Source organism: Phocoena phocoena, chromosome 3 (genome assembly GCF_963924675.1).
Source record: "Phocoena phocoena chromosome 3, mPhoPho1.1, whole genome shotgun sequence".
NCBI classification, from domain to species: Eukaryota; Metazoa; Chordata; class Mammalia; order Artiodactyla; family Phocoenidae; genus Phocoena; species Phocoena phocoena.
Genome location: NC_089221.1, coordinates 120,302,718 through 120,323,162, shown reverse-complemented (window position 1 = coordinate 120,323,162; position 20,445 = coordinate 120,302,718). Strand labels below are relative to the sequence as shown.

The window sequence follows — 20,445 nt, the reverse complement described above, 5'->3', positions numbered from 1 at the left end:
AGCAAACGGAATCCAACAACACATCAAAAGGATCATATACCATGATCTAGTGGGATTTATCCCTGGGATTCAAGGATTCTTCAATATATGCAAATTAATCAATGTGATACACCATATTAAGAAAATGAAGAAGAAAAACCATATGATCATCTCAATAGATATAGAAAAAGCTTTTGACAAAATTCAACACCCATTTACAATAAAAACTCTCCAGAAAGTGGGCAAAGAGGGAACCTACCTCAACATAATAAAGGCCATATAAAACAAACCCACAGCAAACATCATTCTCAATGGTGAAAAACTGAAAGGATTTGCTCTAAGATCAGGAACAAGACAAGGATGTCCACTCTCACCACTATTATTCAACATAGTCTTGGAAGTCCTAGCCACAGCAATCTGAGAAGAAAAAGAAAGAAAAGGAATACAAATTGGAAAAGAAGTAAAACTGTCACTGTTTCCAGATGACATGATATTATGCATAGAGAATCCTAAAGATGCCACCAGAAAACTACTAGAGCTAATCAATGAATTTGGTTAAGTTGCAGGATACAAAATTAATGCACAGAAATCTCTTGCATTCCTATATACTAATGATGAAAAATCTGAAAGAGAAATTAAGGAAGCACTCCCGTTTACCATTGCAACAAAAAGAATAAAATACCTAGGAATAAACCTACCTAGGGAGACAAAAGACCTGTATGCAGAAAACTACAAGACACTGGTGAAAGAAATTAAAGATGATACCAGCAGATGGAGAGACATACCATGTTCTTGGATTGGAAGAATCAGTAATGTGAAAATGACTATACTACCCATAGCAATCTACAGATTCAAAGTAATCCTTATCAAATTACCAATGGCATTTTTTTACAGAACTAGAACAAAAAACTTAAAATGTGTATGGAGACACAAAAGACCCTGAATAGCCAAAGCAGTCTTGAGGGAAAAAAGCAGAGCTGGAGGAATCAGACTCCCTGACTTCAGACTATACTACAAAGCTACAGTAATCAAGACAATATGGTATTGGCACAAAAACAGAAATATAGATCAATGGAACAAGATAGAAAGCCCAGAGATAAACCCACACACCTGTGGTCAACTAATCTATGACAAAGAGGCAACGATATGCAATGGAGAAAAGCCAGTCTCTTCAGTAAGTGGTTCTGGGAAAACTGGACAGCTACATGTAAAAGAATGAAATTAGAACACTCCCTAACACCATACACAAAAATAAACTCAAAATGGATTAGAGAGCTAAATGTAAGACTGGACACTATAAAACTCTTAGAGGAAAACATAGGAAGAACAATCTTTGACATAACTTACAGCAACATCTTTTTTGATCCACCTCCTACAGTAATGGAAATAAAAACAAAAATAAACAAATGGCATGTAATGAAACTTCAAAGCTTTTGCACAGCAAAGGAAACCATAAACAAGACAAAAAGACAACCCTCAGAATGGGAGAAAATATTTGCAAATGAATCAACAGACAAAGGATTAATCTCCAAAATATATACACAGCTCATGCAGCTCAATATTAAAAAGACAAACAACCCAATCCAACAATGGGCAGAAGACTTAAATAGACGTTTCTCCAAAGAAGACAAACAGATGGCCAAGAAGCACATGAAAAGATGCTCAACATCACTAATTATTAGAGAAATGCAAATCAAAACTACAATGAGGTATCACCTCACACCACTGAGAATGGGCATCATCAGAAAATCTACAAACAACAAATGCTGGAGAGGTTGTGGAGAAAAGGGAACCCTCTTGCATTGTTGGTGGGAATGTAAATTAATACAGCCACTATGGAGAACAGTATGGAGGTTCCTTAAAAAGCTAAAAATAATATTACCATATGATCCAGCAATCCCACTACTGGGCATATACCCAGAGAAAACCATAATTCAAAATGACACATGCACCCCAATGTTCATTGCAGCACTATTTACAATAGCCAGGTCATGGAAGCCACCTAAATGCCCATCGACAGATGAATGGATAAAGAAGATGTGGTATATATATACAATGGAATATGACTCAGCCATAAAAAGGAATGAAATTCGGTCATCTGTTGAGACGTGGATGGATCTAGAGACTGTCGTACAGAGTGAACTAAGTCAGAAAGAGAAAAACAAATATTGTATATTAACACATATATGTCGAACCTAGAAAAATGGTACAGACGAACCGGTTTGCAGGGCAGAAATTGAGACACAGATGCAGAGAACAAAGGTATAGACACCAAGGGTGGAAAGCGGCAGGGTGGTGGTGGTGGTGTGCTGAATTGGGTGATTGGGATTGACAATGTATACGCTGATGTGTATAAACTGATGACTGATGAGAACGTGCTGTATAATAAAATATAATTCAAAAAATTTTAAAAAAACCTTTTTCTCTTCAATTGAGAAGGTAATATATGAACACAGCCAAAAAAAAAAAAAAAAAAATTCAAGCAAAACAATTAGATAAACATCAAAAGGTAATGCTTTCCTGTGCCAGAGATGACTCAATAATGGTTTCGTGCATGTATGCAATCTCTAACAGTATGTACATAAACAAGCAGTTTTATGAATACGTACAGCTTTCTAAAAACACAAATGGAAGCACATTATAGATGTCGTTCTGTGCACTGCTATTTTCATTTAACAATATCTTAAGAAACTGTTCCATATAATAACTCTACCTTACAGTACTTCACTGTACCATGGTTAATGCCCCCATTCATGGAGATGAAGGTTGTTCACTGGTTGTTGCTATGGTAAACAATGATATAAACCACTGTTGCGTTGTATATGTCTTACCTAGAGAAAAAATTCCTATAAGTGGAATTTCTGAGTCAAAAAGTATGTGCATTTTTAATTTTGAAAGATACTGCTCAACTAACCTCCCAAAGGTTGTACCATTACATTTAAGAATGAGTGTGACTCCTTCCTCAAATCCTTGACAACAATGTGTAATCAAACACTTTGATCTTATTCAATCTGATTGGTTAAAAAAAAAAAAGTCATCTGCTTTAATTTGCATTTTTTACTGAGGAGGAAAATTGAGAATCCTCTCCTATGTGTGTGTTTTAAAGTCAAGTTTACTGAGATATACTCAACCTTTTAAAGTATACACTTCCATGATTTTTGACAAATAAATATATAGTCATGGGGTAACCACCACCAGAATCAAGATGTAAGTCATCGTCATCACCCCCATCCCCCGCAAAAATTCTCCTGTGCCTCTTTCTCCATAGCCAATCCCCTCTCCCTCCATCTCTAGCCCCTGGCAACCACTTTCCATAGCATAATACTTGTGAAATCCATCCCTGTTGTTGCATAGGCCAGTAGTTTGATCCTTTTATTACTGAGTACTATTCAATTTTATGGACATATCCATTGACTAGTTGGTAGACTTTGGGTTGTTTCCAGTTTCTGGCTGTTACAAATAAAGCAGCTATAAATATCTGCATTCAGGTCTTATGGACTACATTTTCATCTCTTGGGTAAATACCTAGGAGTGGAACTGGGTACAAATATGGAGGAGTGGGTCATATGATAAATATGTTTAACTTTATCAAAACTTCCAAATGGTTTTCCAAAACAGTTGGGCCATTTTGCATTCCCACCAGCCAATAGGAGAACTCTAGTTGCTTCACATCTTCATGAACACATGATATGGTCATATGTTTAATTTTGAAATTTTAGGTATTCTAGTAGGTGTGTAGAAATAACTCATTGTTAAAATTTGCTTTTCCTTAATGACTACTGATGTTGGTCATCTTTTCATGTACTTTTTGGCCATCTGTGTATTTTCTTTGGTGAACTGTTTGTTCAAATCTTGTGTCCATTTTAAAAACTGGGGTGGTTACATTCTGACTACTGAATTGCAAGAGTTATTTTTAATACATTCTGGATACAAATCATTTATCAGATACATATTTTGCCAATATTTTCTCTTGTAGCTTGTCTTTTCTCTTTCTTAATATATTTTTAGGAGCAGAAGCTTTTTTTTATTTGGGTAAAGTTCAGTTTATCAGATTTTTCTTTTTTGGTTCCTGCTTTGTGTGTTTTCTTCTTGAAGTTTAATAGTTTTATCTCTTAGGTTTAGGACTATAATCTATTTTGAGTTAGTTTTTGTATATAGTTTAAGATAAGGGTTGAATTTATTTTTTTCTCATATGGATGTCCAGTTGTACTAGTACCATTTGTTGAAACAAATGTCCTTTCCCTATTGAATTATTCTGACACCTTTATCACAGATCAATTGACCATATATGAGTGGGTCCTAGTTCTAGATTCTCCTGTCTGTTCCAGTGATCTATATGTCATTCCAAAGAAAATATCATCTTGCTTTCCTGCATTTAAACATTAGTTGTATTTTGTTTGTCTTTTTCTAAAATCTTCTTGAGCCTTTCACATCCTTCATCTCCATTACATCTTTGAGGAAGTTGTTCATGTAAGTATACTATCCTCTGTGTAAATTAAGACTTCGTTTTATTTATCCTACAGGCAATTCTTGCAAGGCTAGATTTAATACTTGGCAATTTGATAAGCAAATCTGCTTATCAATTTTTTTCTGATTATAAAAGTTGTACCTCTTAAAAACTTTAAACACCTTCCATATCTACTGCCTAAGAATCCAGAGTACTTACAGCCACTTCTGTTCTGAGATCCAAAAGCTAATGCTGTCTCAAGTCCCTGTCTTAGGAGAACCTGCCTGAAGCATCCCTATAAGCAAAGATGACAGTGGGAAGAGCAGACAGGAAGATGAGCATCCATCTGTGGTCTCCATTCTCTGGCAAGTCCAGATTGTGGTTAATAGTGACCTTACTAGTTCCCAGAAGGATCAATCTTTCATCCAAGCAGTCTACTCTCTCCCAGTCCTGGTCATCGTTTGTCTGCTCCTCTTCACTGGTGGCTAAAATTGGAAGTATACAACGTGCATGACTCTGCTGCTTCCATGAGACTAGTCTTCAAACCTTGGGGCTGTTTCTGCAAGCCTTTAGGTCTTAGAAGTTGTCATGAAAAATATCTATTAGGGTTTCTTAGGGAAGAAGCTCTTGCTTGCTTTTATTTATGCTGCGCTGTGAAAGGGTGTGAGAAATGAAGGTCCCAGAGGAGTAAGAAGGACGGTTCATGGCTGGATCAGATATCAGTGGGTAAGGCATTCTACTGTAACTTGGTGCTTTAAAGCATCGCAATTTAATACCTTCCATGTGTTCTCTACAGCACCAACCTTACTTTAAACATTAGTAAAACAAACAAAAAATAAAATCAAAACAAAACTGGAAAAAGTTACAGGATAAGAAGAGAAAAAAATAGCAACACTAAACTTTCATTCCTTCACCACCACTGTGAGAAACTAATAAAGACACACACACATACACACACGAAGGGACAGAAAGTTTCAACAGCACAGAAAATGAGGCTCACAGTGAACATTCTGCCTGTCCCCAGAGGAATATCCACCAGGCAAAGCTCAGGTGAAGCCCGGAGGAAGACCCACCTGGGGGAAGAATGTGATAGGCGACGGCCTTTCGCCCACCCTAAAGTATAGCCGAAGCCACCCCAGGGAGGGGTGCCATGCTGCACTGCTCCTACCCAACCAGAGCACAGCTCAGTGTCCTGAGATTACAATCCGGGCAGTGAAATGAGACTGGGACAGAAGTGGAGGGGTGTCTGCTTATACAAAGGGAAGTGAATTCAGAAGGGGAAAGTCCTAGAAGAAACATGACAGTGACAAGTGAAGAACCACAGCACACTTCAGATTAACCAGGAAGTAACTCCACTTCTCCCAGAACCATGACCAAATAGCAGAACCAGGAGAAAACTTTTCATGAGTACAGGTAGGTCCACACTAAATGAAAGATTTAAGAGCGCCAGAAAGTTGGATGGAACCATGTACAACAGTGCTCTAATATCATGTGAGACAGTGATTCTAACAGGACCCAGGAAAACTGCAGCAGAGCAAGGAGAATCTACCCACAGTGAAGTTAACTGCAAAGATTTATAAACGTCTGTGTTTAGGTTTAATGAAAAAGAAGATAAAAAAGCTGATAAAATACTTGTTTTCATGAAACACAGAAACCAAAGCACTCTAAAAACACTTCAGAAAGCATCTGTTCTGTATTATAAATAAAATTCAGAAAAATATGGGTGTTGTGAAATAAGAAATCAAAGCAAAAAAAGAAACAGGCTGAAATAATAAAGGTGACAGCTGAAAGGCAGAAATGAAAAGAGCTAAATAAGTTAGTAAAAACACTGAAAATTCAATTACGCAATTAAAATTTGCATTATAAGCAGCAAAAAAAAAAATCAGCCCAAAAGAAATTTAAATAAATGGCATGGATATAGGGTGCAAGTTTTAGAATTTTGCTATAATGCAAAGAATGAAGAGAAAAACAAACATCAAAAAATGAAGACGATTTATTTTTTTAAAGACTGAGAATTGCAGAAAAACAGAAAAAGAATCTGTTTTCCTTTAGAAAAATATGTGTGAAAACTCCTTCACTGGACCCCAACATGTATAAGAGAATGACTATATGGTGATATTTAAAGTAGTGGAAAGGGAGAAATTTTCTCCTTACATGGTTATTTGTCAATCAGATAAGTATTTGAGGAAAAGGAGAGTTAGTTTCCTTTTTGCATGAATATATTCCAGATGGATTTTAAGGAAAATAAAAAGGTTTTGTAGTCCTGAAACGGGTAAGGTCTTTGAGGGCATAATCCATATACGAAAAAGACTGACTTCATAAAAGATGTGAATTCATGAAAATTTTAAATATTCATAAGACAAAACAAAAACAAAAGTACCATAAATAAAGTTCAAGATGATAATCTGAAAAAAAATATTGGTAACATAGCCTCCATACCTAAAAAGGTTTTAAATTCAAAAGATGAATACATCAATAGAAAACTAGGGAAAGAACACAAACAGGCAATTCATTAAAGAATAAAAACCGGCAAGAAACATAGGAAAAATGGTCAGCTTCCACCAGAATTATTTTTTAAAAATACTTATAATTTAAATGCAAAAAAGTAATAGAGTATGGCAAGGATGTGTGTGGTAAAGGACACTCACCTCAGACTTTGCTGACAGCAAATTTGGGCATATCAATTAAAGGCCTTGAAAACATGTACATACCTTGACCCAGCAATTCAACATCTTAAAATAAACCCTAAGGAAATAATTAAATATGCATATAAAAATTAAAAATAGGGACTTCCCTAGTGGCACAGTGGTTAAGAATCCACCTGCCAGTGCAGGGGACATGGGTTCAAGCCCTGGTCTGGGAAGATCCCACATGCCACGGAGCAACTAAGCCATGCACCACAATTACTGAGCCTGCACGCCACAACTACTGAAGCCCACGCGCCTAGAGCCCGTGCTCCGCAACAAGAGAAGCCACCGCAAAGAGAAGCTCACGCACTGCAACAAAGAGTAGCCCCTGCATGGCAATGAAGACCCAATGCAGCCAAAAATAAATATAAATAAATTTATTAAAAAAATTAAAAATAACAACAGCTAACATTTAGTGACTAACATGTGGAGGCTCTGGACTCAGCAACCCACATGCATCTTTTCATTTAATCCTCCCATTATTACAGAGGCAGAGGCTATTACTACAGATAATGAGATAGAAGACTAGACGGGCTTAAATAATTTGTGTAAAGTCAAATGGACAAGCAGTTTAATTATAACTCGCTTAACTCCAAAATGTACACTCTAAACCTCTGCTATCCTGTCCCATGGGGATGTTCACCTGAGTGCTTTCTAGAATGATGAAGAACTGAAATCAGTCTATGGATCTGGGAATAGGGGGCTGACCTACACAATACATGACCCAAAAAAGTTGCACTTTAGAAGAACCTGAGTAACATAAAATAGACACTGTATTGTTATGTGAAAGAAGACTGCTAAAAGCATTATATATGCACAGTGTGATTCCAATTTGTATTTTTTATGTTATATGATAGAATATTATATTTAAAAGGTGACAGTCATATGATGAAATGGTCAGTAAAGATTGTCTCTGGTCTACTGTAACTTGTCTTTTATTTTTCTTCTTTCTACATTTTCTATTTCTCCAAATTTGCTACTACGACCACTCATAACTTTTAATCAGAAAAAGGTATTTAAAAATCTATACATGGGACTTCCCTGGTGGCACAGTGGTTAAGAATCTGCCTGCCAATGCAGGGGACATGGGTTCGAGCCCTGGTCCAGGAAGAGCCCACATGCCGCGGAGCAACTAAGCCCACGCACCACAACTACTGAGCCTGTGCTCTAGAGCCCACGAGCCACAACTACTGAGCCCATGTGCCACAACTACTGAAGTCCGCGTGCCTAGAGCCTGTGCTCCGCAACAAGAGAAGCCACCGCAAAGAAGAGAGGCTCCCACTTGCCATAACTAGAAAAAGCCCACACAGCAACAAAGACCCAATGTAGCCCAAAATAAATTAATCAATTTAAAAAAAAATCTCTTATAAAAAACTATACAGGGAGAGACAGACATGTACTGAACATGCATAGACAGAGCTGTCTGTATTTTTAAAATGTTGAGCTAAACTTTAGAAAGATTTATCTTTACTTAACATACCGGGGGAGAAAAAGTAAACAAACAAACAGTACACACATGGAAGCCACGCTATTTCTAGGAATCTACAAGTCTTCCTCCTCTTCACTCTTCAAAGACTAATGACCTCTGTTGCCAGGAGGAAGGGATGAGGGGCAGCACTTGGTATGACACTAGCAGGAAGCCACACCGCATATGCTACGAGAAATTCTGGCAAGCTTTCTTAAGGAATCCTAATCAGCAAAATACGATGTTCTCATAGTCCGGCTCTTCTATTCTTCCTCCTACCTACAGTCCCCCAATGTATCAAGAGTACACAAAGCCAACTCCAAGCGATCAAAGGAAACCTCTGATTTTACTTAATTCTAACTCATATTTTCAGTAATAAAAATGCACTATTCCATTTCTGAGAGACTGACCAATAATCCAAATCTTAGTACCTGGTACATAATAGGGCATCCAGTGAATACAGAACCCAGGATAGGGAATGAATGGTTCACACTCAACCCAGCCATGTCAGGGAGAGGCTTTGGAGTATAGGAGCCATATTTTTTTATACTCTTGGCTAACCCAGTATAGGACAAGTACCAAGAACTGATGAAGATGAGAGCATGTTCACAAAGGGGAAGGGAGACAGGGCTCTGCCTTCAGGTCTGGAGTTTCTCTGGCCTAATGGGTGATCCCTCAATTCCAAGATCTCATGTTTAACTTAATTGATCCCTCAATTCCAAGATCTCATGTTTAACTATCTCATGTTTAACGTAATTGATAGTAAGAATCCCAGATACCATTCTCAACACTTCTGATTAGATCTTGCACGGTGGTCATCTCTCAACTCTGGTTGAACCTCAGCTTGGGATCCAGTCTATCTGTAATGTCCTCCTGGCAGAGACAGCTGGCCTTGTGACTTTTCAGCTGCTGGGTTTTATTTCTCATGACATTTCTGAGATGTTCATGATTATTTTGTCTGTCCCTAGGAAAACTGAGGAAGAGAACAGGACAAATATCTTGTTCAAAGGTCACTAAGGGAAGTGATAAAAACAAGATCTTTTCATACCACTCTTTGCGTAGCACAAATGAGCTAAGATGGTTCTTTTTTAAATTAGCAAACCCGTCTAAAATGTCGTATTTCTTTTCATTAGTGTCACCTTACATAATCATCTGCTGCCTCTGAAATCTCTCTGCCCCTTCGACTCCCCTGTATCTAGTTGGTTACAAAGTCCCACCGATTCTCCTTCTCCAGTCATTTTGAGCCTGTCCTTTTTTCTGACCTCAGAGCAGCTATCTGGTTCAGCCACTGATCAGGTATGCTCTGCCTAATCTATCCCAACTGTCTTCTTCCTCCATGTGATTCCATGATCAGATGTGTGCTCCACACTGCTGCCAGCATTATCCTCCTAAAACTAGCATCTGATAGAGTTACACCTATGTTGGACATACTTTTTTAAAAAAAATCACCCAGTAGCATTATTTCAGAAAAGCACTCCTCTATCATTCTATTAATAATCCTGCTCAGTCCCCAGGGCTAACCCCTCACACACCCTACTTGCCCCCCACCCACCTACCTCCTAGAGGTGGCACGGGATCACCAGAGACAGGCACAGGATCCAGGCCATCGGGATCAATCTTCTGTACGTCATGTGACTGGCCTGAGACCGTGAAATGAATCATGTGAATGGCCCCCATATGGACCAATCAAAGTCCACCCTGGGACCTTCTGTCGAAACCATCAAGAAAGACACGCTTCTTTCAGTGATACAAGCTTCAAGGACCACTGAGGCTGGATTATCTGGGACCTTCCCACAGAGAATATAGTCAATATGAAGACAAGTAGAGCTTACAAATAATGAGAAGCCAGAAGAAAGGAGTGGGAAAGCCTCCAACAAATGTGGAGTCACCAGACCCTGCCATGCTTCTGCCATCTTGGACTCACCAGTAATGTGAACAAATAAATGACTATTCTGAATTGTCTTCTTGACACTTTTGTGTAAAAAGAGTACTAACACATACAACTCCACTACTTTGACATTTTAATAGCATCTTACTTCCTACAGAGAAAAAAAACCCCAAACTCCTTAGCACAATATTCAAGTTCCTCAACCAAAGGGGCCATTTCAGCTTTTCAGCTTTCACTCTCCTGTTGCAGCCTCAAGTACTTTCAAATATTAAAATACTACTACCACTACTAGTGAAATCAATACTCTTGGTTCATGACATGTCCTGAATCTGAATTATTCTTCTGTTCTCTCCTTCACTACTCCATCTTCTAGATCCAGCTCCCACTGGGTGCCAGCATCATATTTTACATTACAGTTTTCACATACATGCATAACTCCCCCTACCTGGATACTCTGCAAACAAAGAATGACTCTTTCTAAAGTTTCATCTCTAGCACCTGACCATCTGCTTCAGAGAGCAGACACTCCACAAATGTTTGCAGCTCTGATTGGAAATGAAAGACTGAGGACTGATACCTGTTAGACTGTTCATTCTTTCTTACATTAGAACTTTTCAAAAATTAACCATATACTGTACAACGCAGCAACAGCACTCTTGGGCGTTTATCCCACAGAAACAAATTAATCTTCATACAAAAACCTGTACACGGTGTTTACAGCAGCATTATTCACCCCCAGACTAGAAATAACCCAGCTGTCCTTCAGAGGGTGAATGGCTAAACAAACTGATCTCACTGCAACTACCATGCATGAGACTTTTGCTTACAAGAGGCAAGTAGCTCTCTCGAAAAGAGACAGTTTTTCTGATCAACATGAGAGATGAGATTTCTATACATATGAATATTATTCTCAGAAACTGGGATGGCAAAAAAAAAAAAAATGACAAAGAGCAGTGTCGCTGCCCAAAACACTGAGCGGGGACCCTGAGCGACAGTCTATCTCTGCATGGCTAGGCTTCCATGGGGATGAGTAACAGCCGCGGATCTGTGAAATCTGATCTGTTTGCCATTTAGATCCACGTGACTCACCGAGGCTGCCTGCATTCATATCTAAAAATACAGGAAATGGCAGCCTAGGCAAATTTGCACTTTTTTTCATTTTCTCGGGCCTTCTAAAAGCTGCTCTAATTAAAGTCCCCTGGCTCACTGGCTCATGGGGTTTTGATTCAAATGCTGCACATTTCGAGATAGTGGTTTTCTATTTATACCAGCCAGCTGCAAAGGAGCTTCTGCTGCTCAAATGACAGAGACTAGCTGGAAATCTAGAAGCAAAGAGGATCAGAAGACTTATCTGCTTCTACACATTTTATCTGGGAGTCATGGGATGACACCTCCTCAGTCACTAGGAACATGAGATCTGAGGTCCTCTGCAGGCTAGAAGAATTGAGCTTCCTTGGGCAATGGGTGTGCCCCATGAAGTGCCGGTCTCCAAAGAGGACAGAGGGAGTCATGAGCTATTAAAGACAGAGTAGGGTGTGGCGGTCACATGAGTGGTGGAGCGCTACTTGGACTGGTGGTAACCAAGTCCACAGAGAGGGTGTGGAGCCTTCGACTGGCCATTTTTTGTTTTGTCCAATTCCATTCAATGTCTCTTCCAGTAATGCCCATGGCCATGACCGCTGGTGAGTGGGTCAGTTGATTTCTGGGATTTACCTCTTGGACACCCAGATTCCTTCTCAAGAGGCTCCCCCTTCAACCGTTGGGAACTGCCTGGCAGAGCCACTGCACTCACCCATCAGGATACTCAGCAGCTTCTGCACTCTGGAATTGACCCCCACGATTCGGTAGAGCCCTTGCTCATTGATCCCTGAGAAGAGAAACAGTGATGATTTAATTAGAGGCACGTCAGAACACAAGTCAGGCCAACCCAGCCAAATGCACTTTTTTTCATTTTCTCGGGCCTTCTAAAAGCTGCTCTAATTAAAGTCCCCTGTCGCTCAGCTCTGCTCTTAGCGAAGGAGTGGGATTTGGTACAACTGTCTAGGATTTCATGGAAGTGCTGTACACTTCAGCCCTCGTATTAGTTCAGTCATCAGAGGGGCAGGAAACCTCCCTCTTCTCTTGCCAAGGCAGCATCTGAAGAGTTTTGAAAGATGCTAAATACATACTTTTAAACTTATCATATTTAACCAGTTTTTTAATTTAAAAAAAAAAAATGAAAAGATAAAAAAAATTTTCATACTACAGAAAAGGATGAACACTTTACAAATTACTTTCACATAGAGAAGGCAAATATTGAGGTGTTGGGGCATTTTTAATTTTTGACAATATTAGCCAAAACTGAGAAATTAGAAAATCCATTCATTTGTGGTGCAAATATTCTTCATAAAGAAAAAAGAGGGAGGTCGGCGGGAAGATGGCGGAAGAGTAAGACGTGGAGATCGCCTTCCTCCCCACGGATACACCAGAAATACATCCACACGTGGAACAACTCCTACAGAACACCTACTGAAGGCTGGCAGAAGACCTCAGAGCTCCCAAAAGTCTGAGCCGTGTGGATGAAAGGCTCTTGGTGCTCCAGCCCAGGAGGGAGGGCTCTGCCTCTGAGGTAGCAGAGCCAACTTCAGGACACTGGTCAACAAGAGACCTCCCAGCTCCACATAATATTAAACGGTGGAAATCTCCCAGAGACCTCCATCTTAACACCAGCACCCAGCTTCACTCAACGACCAGCAAGCCACAGTGCTGGACAACCTATGCCAAACAACTAGCAAACCAGGAACACAACCCCACCCATTAGCAGAGAGGCTGCCGAAAATCATAACAAGGCCACAGACACCCCAAAACACACCACCAGACGTGAACCTGCCCACTAGAGAGACAAGATCCAGCCTCATCCAGCACAACACAGGCACTAGTCCCCTCCACCAGGAAGCCTACACAACCCGCTGAAACAACCTTAGCCACTGGAGACAGACATCAAAAACAACGGGAACTACGAACGTGCAGCCTGCAAAAAGGAGACCCCAAACACAGTAAGATAAGCAAAATGAGAAGACAGAAAAACACACAGCAGATGAAGGAGCAAGATAAAAACCCACCAGACCTAACTAATGAAGAGGAAATAGGCAATCTACCTGAAAAAGAATTCAGAATAATGATAGTAAGGATGATCCAAAATCTTGGAAGTAGAATGGACAAAATGCAAGAAACAGTTAACAAGGACCTACAAGAACTAAAGATGAAACAAGCAACGATGAACAACGCAATAAATGAAATTAAAAGTACTCTAGATAGGATCAATAGCAGAATAACTGAGGCAGAAGAACGGATAAGTGACCTGGAAGATAAAGTAGTGGAAATAACTACTGCAGAGCAGAATAAAGAAAAAAGAATGAAAAGAACTGAGGACAGTCTCAGAGACCTCTGGGACAACATTAAACGCACCAACATTCGAATTATAGGGGTTCCAGAAGAAGAAGAAAAAAAGAAAGGGACTGAGAAAATATTTGAAGAGATTATAGTTGAAAACTTGCCTAATATGGGAAAGGAAATAGTTAATCAAGTCCAGGAAGCACAGAGAGTCCCATACAGGATAAATACAAGGAGAAATACGCCAAGACACATATTAATCAAACTATCAAAAATTAAATACAAAGAAAGCATATTAAAAGCAGCAAGGGAAAAACAACAAATAACACACACGGGAATCCCCATAAGGTTAACAGCTGATCTCTCAGCAGAAACCTTACAAGCCAGAAGGGAGTGGCAGGACATACTGAAAGTGATGAAGGAGAAAAACCTGCAACCAAGACTACTCTACCCAGCAAGGATCTCATTCAGATTTGATGGAGAAATTAAAACCTTTACAGACAAGCAAAAGCTGAGAGAGTTCAGGACCACCAAACCAGCTTTACAACAAATGCTAAAGGAACTTCTCTAGATAAGAAATGCAAAAGAAGGAAACCACCTATAATAACGAACCCAAAACAATATAGAAAATGGGAATAGGAACATACATATCGATAATTACCTTAAATGTAAATGGACTAAATGCTCCCACCAAAAGACACAGATTGGCTGAATGGATACAAAAACAAGACACTTATATATGCTGTCTACAAGAGACCCACCTCAGACCTAGAGACACATACAGACTGAAAGTAAGGGGATGGAAAAAGATATTCCATGCAAATGGAAACCAAAAGAAAGCTGGAGTAGCAATTCTCATATCAGACAAAATAGACTTTAAAATAAGGACTATTAAAAGGGATAAAGAAGGACACTACATAATGATCAAGGGATCGATCCAAGAAGAAGATATAACAATTGTAAATATTTATGCACCCAACATAGGAGCACCTCAATACATAAGGCAAATACTAACAGCCATAAAAGGGGAAATTGACAGTAACACATTCATAGTAGGGGACTTTAACACCCCACTTTCACCCATGGACAGATCATCCAAAATGAAAATAAATAAGGAAACACAAGCTTTAAATGATACATTAAACAAGATGGACTTAATTGATATTTATAGGACACTCCATCCAAAAACAACAGAATACACATTTTTCTCAAGTGCTCATGGAACATTCTCCAGGATAGATCATATCTTGGGTCACAAATCAAGCCTTGGTAAATTTAAGAAAATGGAAATTGTATCAAGTATCTTTTCTGACCACAACGCCATGAGACTAGATATCAATTACAGGAAAAGATCTGTAAAATATACAAACACATGGAGGCTAAACAATACACTACTTAATAATGAAGTGATCACTGAAGAAATCAAAGAGGAAATAAAAAAATACCTAGAAACAAATGACAATGGAGACACAACAACCCAAAACCTATGGGATGCAGCAAAAGCAGTTCTAAGGGGGAAGTTTATAGCAATACAAGCCCACCTTAAGAAGCAGGAAACATCTCGAATAAACAACCTAACCTTGCACCTCAAGCAATTAGAGAAAGAAGAACAAAATAGCCCTAAAGCTAGCAGAAGGAAAGAAATCATAAAAATCAGATCAGAAATAAATGAAAAAGAAATGAAGGAAACGATAGCAAAGATCAATAAAACTAAAAGCTGGTTCTTTGAGAAGATAAACAAAATAGATAAACCACTAGCCAGACTCATCAAGAAAAAAAGGGAGAAGACTCAAATCAATAGAATTAGAAATGAGAAAGGAGAAATAACAACTGACACTGCAGAAATAAAAAAAATCATGAGAGATTACTACAAGCAACTCTATGCCAATAAAATGGACAATCTGGAAGAAATGGACAAATTCTTAGAAATGCACAACCTGCCAAGACTGAATCAGGAAGAAATAGAAAATATGAACAGACCAATCACAAGCACTGAAATTGAAACTGTGATTAAAAATCTTCCAACAAACAAAAGCCCAGGACCAGATGGCTTCACAGGTGAATTCTATCAAACGTTTAGAGAAGAGCTAACACCTATCCTTCTCAAACTCTTCCAAAATATAGCAGAGGGAGGAACACTCCCAAATTCCTTCTACGAGGCCACCATCACCTTGATACCAAAACCAGACAAGGATGTCACAAAGAAAGAAAACTACAGGCCAATATCACTGATGAACATAGATGCAAAAATCCTCAACAAACTACTAGCAAACAGAATCCAACAGCACATTAAAAGGATCATACACCATGATCAAGTGGGGTTTATTCCAGGAATGCAAGGATTCTTCAATATACGCAAATCTATCAATGTGATAAACCATATTAACAAATTGAAGGAGAAAAACCATATGATCATCTCAATAGATGCAGAGAAAGCTTTCGACAAAATTCAACACCCATTTATGATAAAAACCCTGCAGAAAGTAGGCATAGAGGGAACTTTCCTCAACATAATGAAGGCCATATATGACAAGCCCACAGCAAACATCATCCTCAATGGTGAAAAACTGAAAGCATTTCCACTAAGATCAGGAACAAGACAAGGTTGCCCACTCTCACCACTCTTATTCAACATAGTTTTGGAAGTTTTAGCCACAGCAATCAGAGAAGAAAAGGAAATAAAAGGAATCCACATCGGAAAAGAAGAAGTAAAGCTGTCACTGTTTGCAGATGACATGATACTATACATAGAGAATCCTAAAGATGCTACCAGAAAACTACTAGGGCTAATCAATGAATTTGTTAAAGTAGCAGGATACAAAATTAATGCACAGAAATCTCTGGCATTCCTATATACTAATGATGAAAAATCTGAAAGTGAAATCAAGAAAACACTCCCATTTACCATTGCAACAAAAAGAATAAAATATCTAGGAATAAACCTACCTAAGGATATGAAAGACCTGTATGCAGAAAATTATAAGACACTGATGAAAGAAATTAAAGATGATACAAATAGATGGAGAGATATACCATGTTCTTGGATGGGAAGAATCAACGTTGTGAAAATGACTCTACTACCCAAAGCAATCTACAGATTCAATGCAATCCCTATCAAACTACCACTGGCATTTTTCACAGAACTAGAACAAAAAATTTCGCAATTTGTATGGAAACACAAAAGACCCCGAATAGCCAAAGCAATCTTGAGAACGAAAAAAGGAGCTGGAGGAATCAGGCTCCCTGACTTCAGACTATACTACAAAGCAACAGTAATCAAGACAGTATGGTACTGGCACAAAAACAGAAAGATAGATCAGTGGAACAGGATAGAAAGCCCAGAGATAAACCCACGCACATATGGACACCTTATCTTTGATAAAGGAGGCAGGAATGTACAGTGGAGAAAGGACAGCCTCTTCAATAAATGGTGCTGGGAAAACTGGACAGGTACATGTAAATGTATGAGATTAGATCACTCCCTAACACCATACACAAAAATAAGCTCAAAATGGATTAAAGACCTAAATGTAAGGCCAGAAACTATCAAACTCTTAGAGGAAAACATAGGAAGAACACTCTATGACATAAATCACAGCAAGATCCTTTCTGACCCACCTCCTAGAGTAATGGAAATAAAAACAAAAATAAACAAATGGGACCTAATGAAACTTCAAAGCTTTTGCACAGCAAAGGAAACCATAATCAAGACCAAAAGACAACCCTCAGAATGGGAGAAAACATTTGCAAATGAAGCAACTGACAAAGGATTAATCTCCAAAATTTACAAGCAGCTCATGCAGCTCAATAACAAAAAAACAAACAACCCCATCCAAAAATGGGCAGAAGACCTAAACAGACATTTCTCCAAAGAAGATATACAGAATGCCAACAAACACATGAAAGAATGCTCAACATCATTAATCATTAGAGAAATGCAAATCAAAACTACAATGAGATATCATCTCACACCAGTCAGAATGGCCATCATCAAAAAATCTAGAAACAATAAATGCTGGAGAGGGTGTGGAGAAAAGGGGACACTCTTGCACTGCTGGTGGGAATGTGAATTGGTTCAGCCACTATGGAGAACAGTATGGAGGTTCCTTAAAAAACTACAAATAGAATTACCATATGACCCAGCAATCCCACTACTGGGCATATACCCTGAGAAAACCAAAATTCAAAAAGAGTCATGTACCAAAATGTTCATTGCAGCTCTATTTACAATAGCCCGGAGATGGAAAGAACCTAAGCGCCCATCATCGGATGAATGGATAAAGAAGATGTGGCACATATACACAATGGAATATTACTCAGCCTTAAAAAGAAATGAAATTGAATTATTTGTAATGAGATGGATAGACCTAGAGTCTGTCATACAGAGTGAAGTAAGTCAGAAAGACAAAGACAAATACCGTATGCTAACACATATATATGGAATTTAAGGGGAAAAAATGTCATGAAGAACCTAGGGATAAGACAGGAATAGAGGCGCAGACCTACTGGAGAACGGACTTGAGGATACAGGGAGGGGGAAGGGTGAGTTTTGACAGGGCGAGAAAGAGTCATGGACATATACACACTAACAAACGTAGTAAGGTAGATAGCTAGGGGGAAGCAGCCGCAAGGCACAGGGATATTAGCTCGGGGCTTTGGGACAGCCTGGAGGGGTGGGAGGGGGAGAGTGGGAGGGAGGGAGACGCAAGAGGGAAGACACATGGGAGCACATGTATATGTATAGCTGATTCACTTTGTTATAAATCAGAAACTAACACACTATTGTAAAGCAATTATACCCCAATAAAGATGTTAAAAAAAAAAAAAAAGAAAAAAGAGGGGCTTCCCTCGTGGCGCAGTGGTTGAGAGTCCGCCTGCCGATGCAGGGGTCACGGGTTCGTGCCCTGGTCCGGGAAGATCCCACGTGCCGCGGAGCGGCTGGGCCCATGAGCCATGGTCGCTGGGCCTGCACACCCGGAGCCTGTGCTCCTCAACGGGAGAGGCCACAACAGTGAGAGGCCCGTGTACCACAAAAAAAAAAAAGAAAAAAGTGGGTCACCTTTCTTAAACCCAAGAAAACATTCAAATAGGCTAAAAGGGGTTTACCTTCAAACACCCAAACAAAGAACCAAAACTAACCCGCCTCAGTACTTTGTTCATTTAACTGCAAGGATTAGATCATCACTGTATCATTTACATTCAGACCAAGTGATATGAAATGACTTTTCTCCCGCTGGTCCTAAGCCCATCATATCTGACACCTCTCAACTAACTGGTCTCTTGCTGACTCTTATTCCCCTGATGTCCATTCTCCACCCAGTACCCAAAATGAGCTTCTCAAAGTATCAATCAGTTCAAACCATCTCTTTTCTTAAAAACCTTCCAATGGCTTCCCATTGCATCTGGATCACAATCAAAACTCACCACGGCCTGTAAGGCCCTACATGGTTGAGCACAGGCCCACCTCTGACTGCTTTATCAACCACCTTCATGCTGCTCCAGCACTGATGGCCTTCCTGTTACTCCAATATACAAAGCTCATGCCTCCAAACCTCAGCCTCTGAACAAGATTCCCTCTACCTGTAACACTCCTCTCCCAGATCTTTTCATCATTCAGGTCTCAGCTTACATGCAACCTCTTCAATAGAAAGCATCCCAATGACCAACACTATTGGCCACTGCCTTACCCAGTTGTCTTTTCTTTATAGCAGTTAACAGTATCTGAAATCATCTTTCTCATTCGGTTTCTTGTTTGTCTTCCCCCACAACTACCATGTAAACTTTAAGTACAGTGATTCTGTCTTCTTTCCCGTTACATCCCCAGCACCTAGATCAGTCTACAATACAGGACAGAATGAATAAAACATTCGTCAGTTTGGGGTCAAAACAAAATTTCCTGGAATAAACTTGGGAAAAGGCTGATTCTGCAGTGTCTTCAACAAGACCTCTACAAAAGTGGAACTGATAAACAAAAGGAAGTGGTCTGGAATGAGAGGATTTTACAGCTCAAATGGATTGTAAAAGCCTGTACATCAGGACTTTCCTGGTGGTCCAGTGGTAAAGAATCTGCCTTCCAATGCAGGGGACATGGGTTCGATCCCTGGTAGGGGAACTAAGATTCCACATGTGGCGGGGCAACTAAGCCCTCACGCTACAACTACTGAGCTCGTGCACCTCAACAAGGGAGTCCACGTGCCACAAACTACAGAGCCCATGCACACTGGAGACTGGGCACCACAACTAGAGAGAGAACCCACATGCCACAACTAGAGAGAAGCCCACGCGCTGCAACTAGAGACAAGCCTGCGTGCTGCAACCAAGACCCGACGCAGCTGAAAAAAAAACAAAAACAAAAAAAACCATGTACATCATCCTGCCTGCTTCACCGGCTAGGAGACCCTGGGTCTCCTAAGGGATGGGCCCCAAGTTACTGAGTAGCAGAACTCATTATTCATTCATGGGGTGGCTTGAAGGGCTTATCCTTTCTGAAACATCTCTACTTCTTTTGTCCTTGTGCTTTCCTGGAGCTTGACACACTCCCAGCTCCTGCTGGATGATTAATGGACCTCAGAGAGTACGGGAAGTCTGTTCACCTCTGGTCACCACC

At 39.6% G+C, this 20,445-nt stretch overlaps 1 protein-coding gene across 3 annotated transcripts in view; it reads right to left on the bottom strand.

Annotated features, from left to right (window-relative positions):
* The window catches only part of ARHGAP26 (Rho GTPase activating protein 26), a 485,399-nt gene that overhangs the window by 183,334 nt on the left and 281,620 nt on the right, over positions 1–20,445 (bottom strand). For all 3 annotated transcript variants that reach the window (XM_065873120.1, XM_065873121.1, XM_065873122.1), the window contains exon 14: positions 12,259–12,333. In XM_065873120.1, coding sequence (XP_065729192.1) covers positions 12,259–12,333 — 75 coding nt within the window. The remainder of the gene's footprint in view (positions 1–12,258; positions 12,334–20,445) is intronic.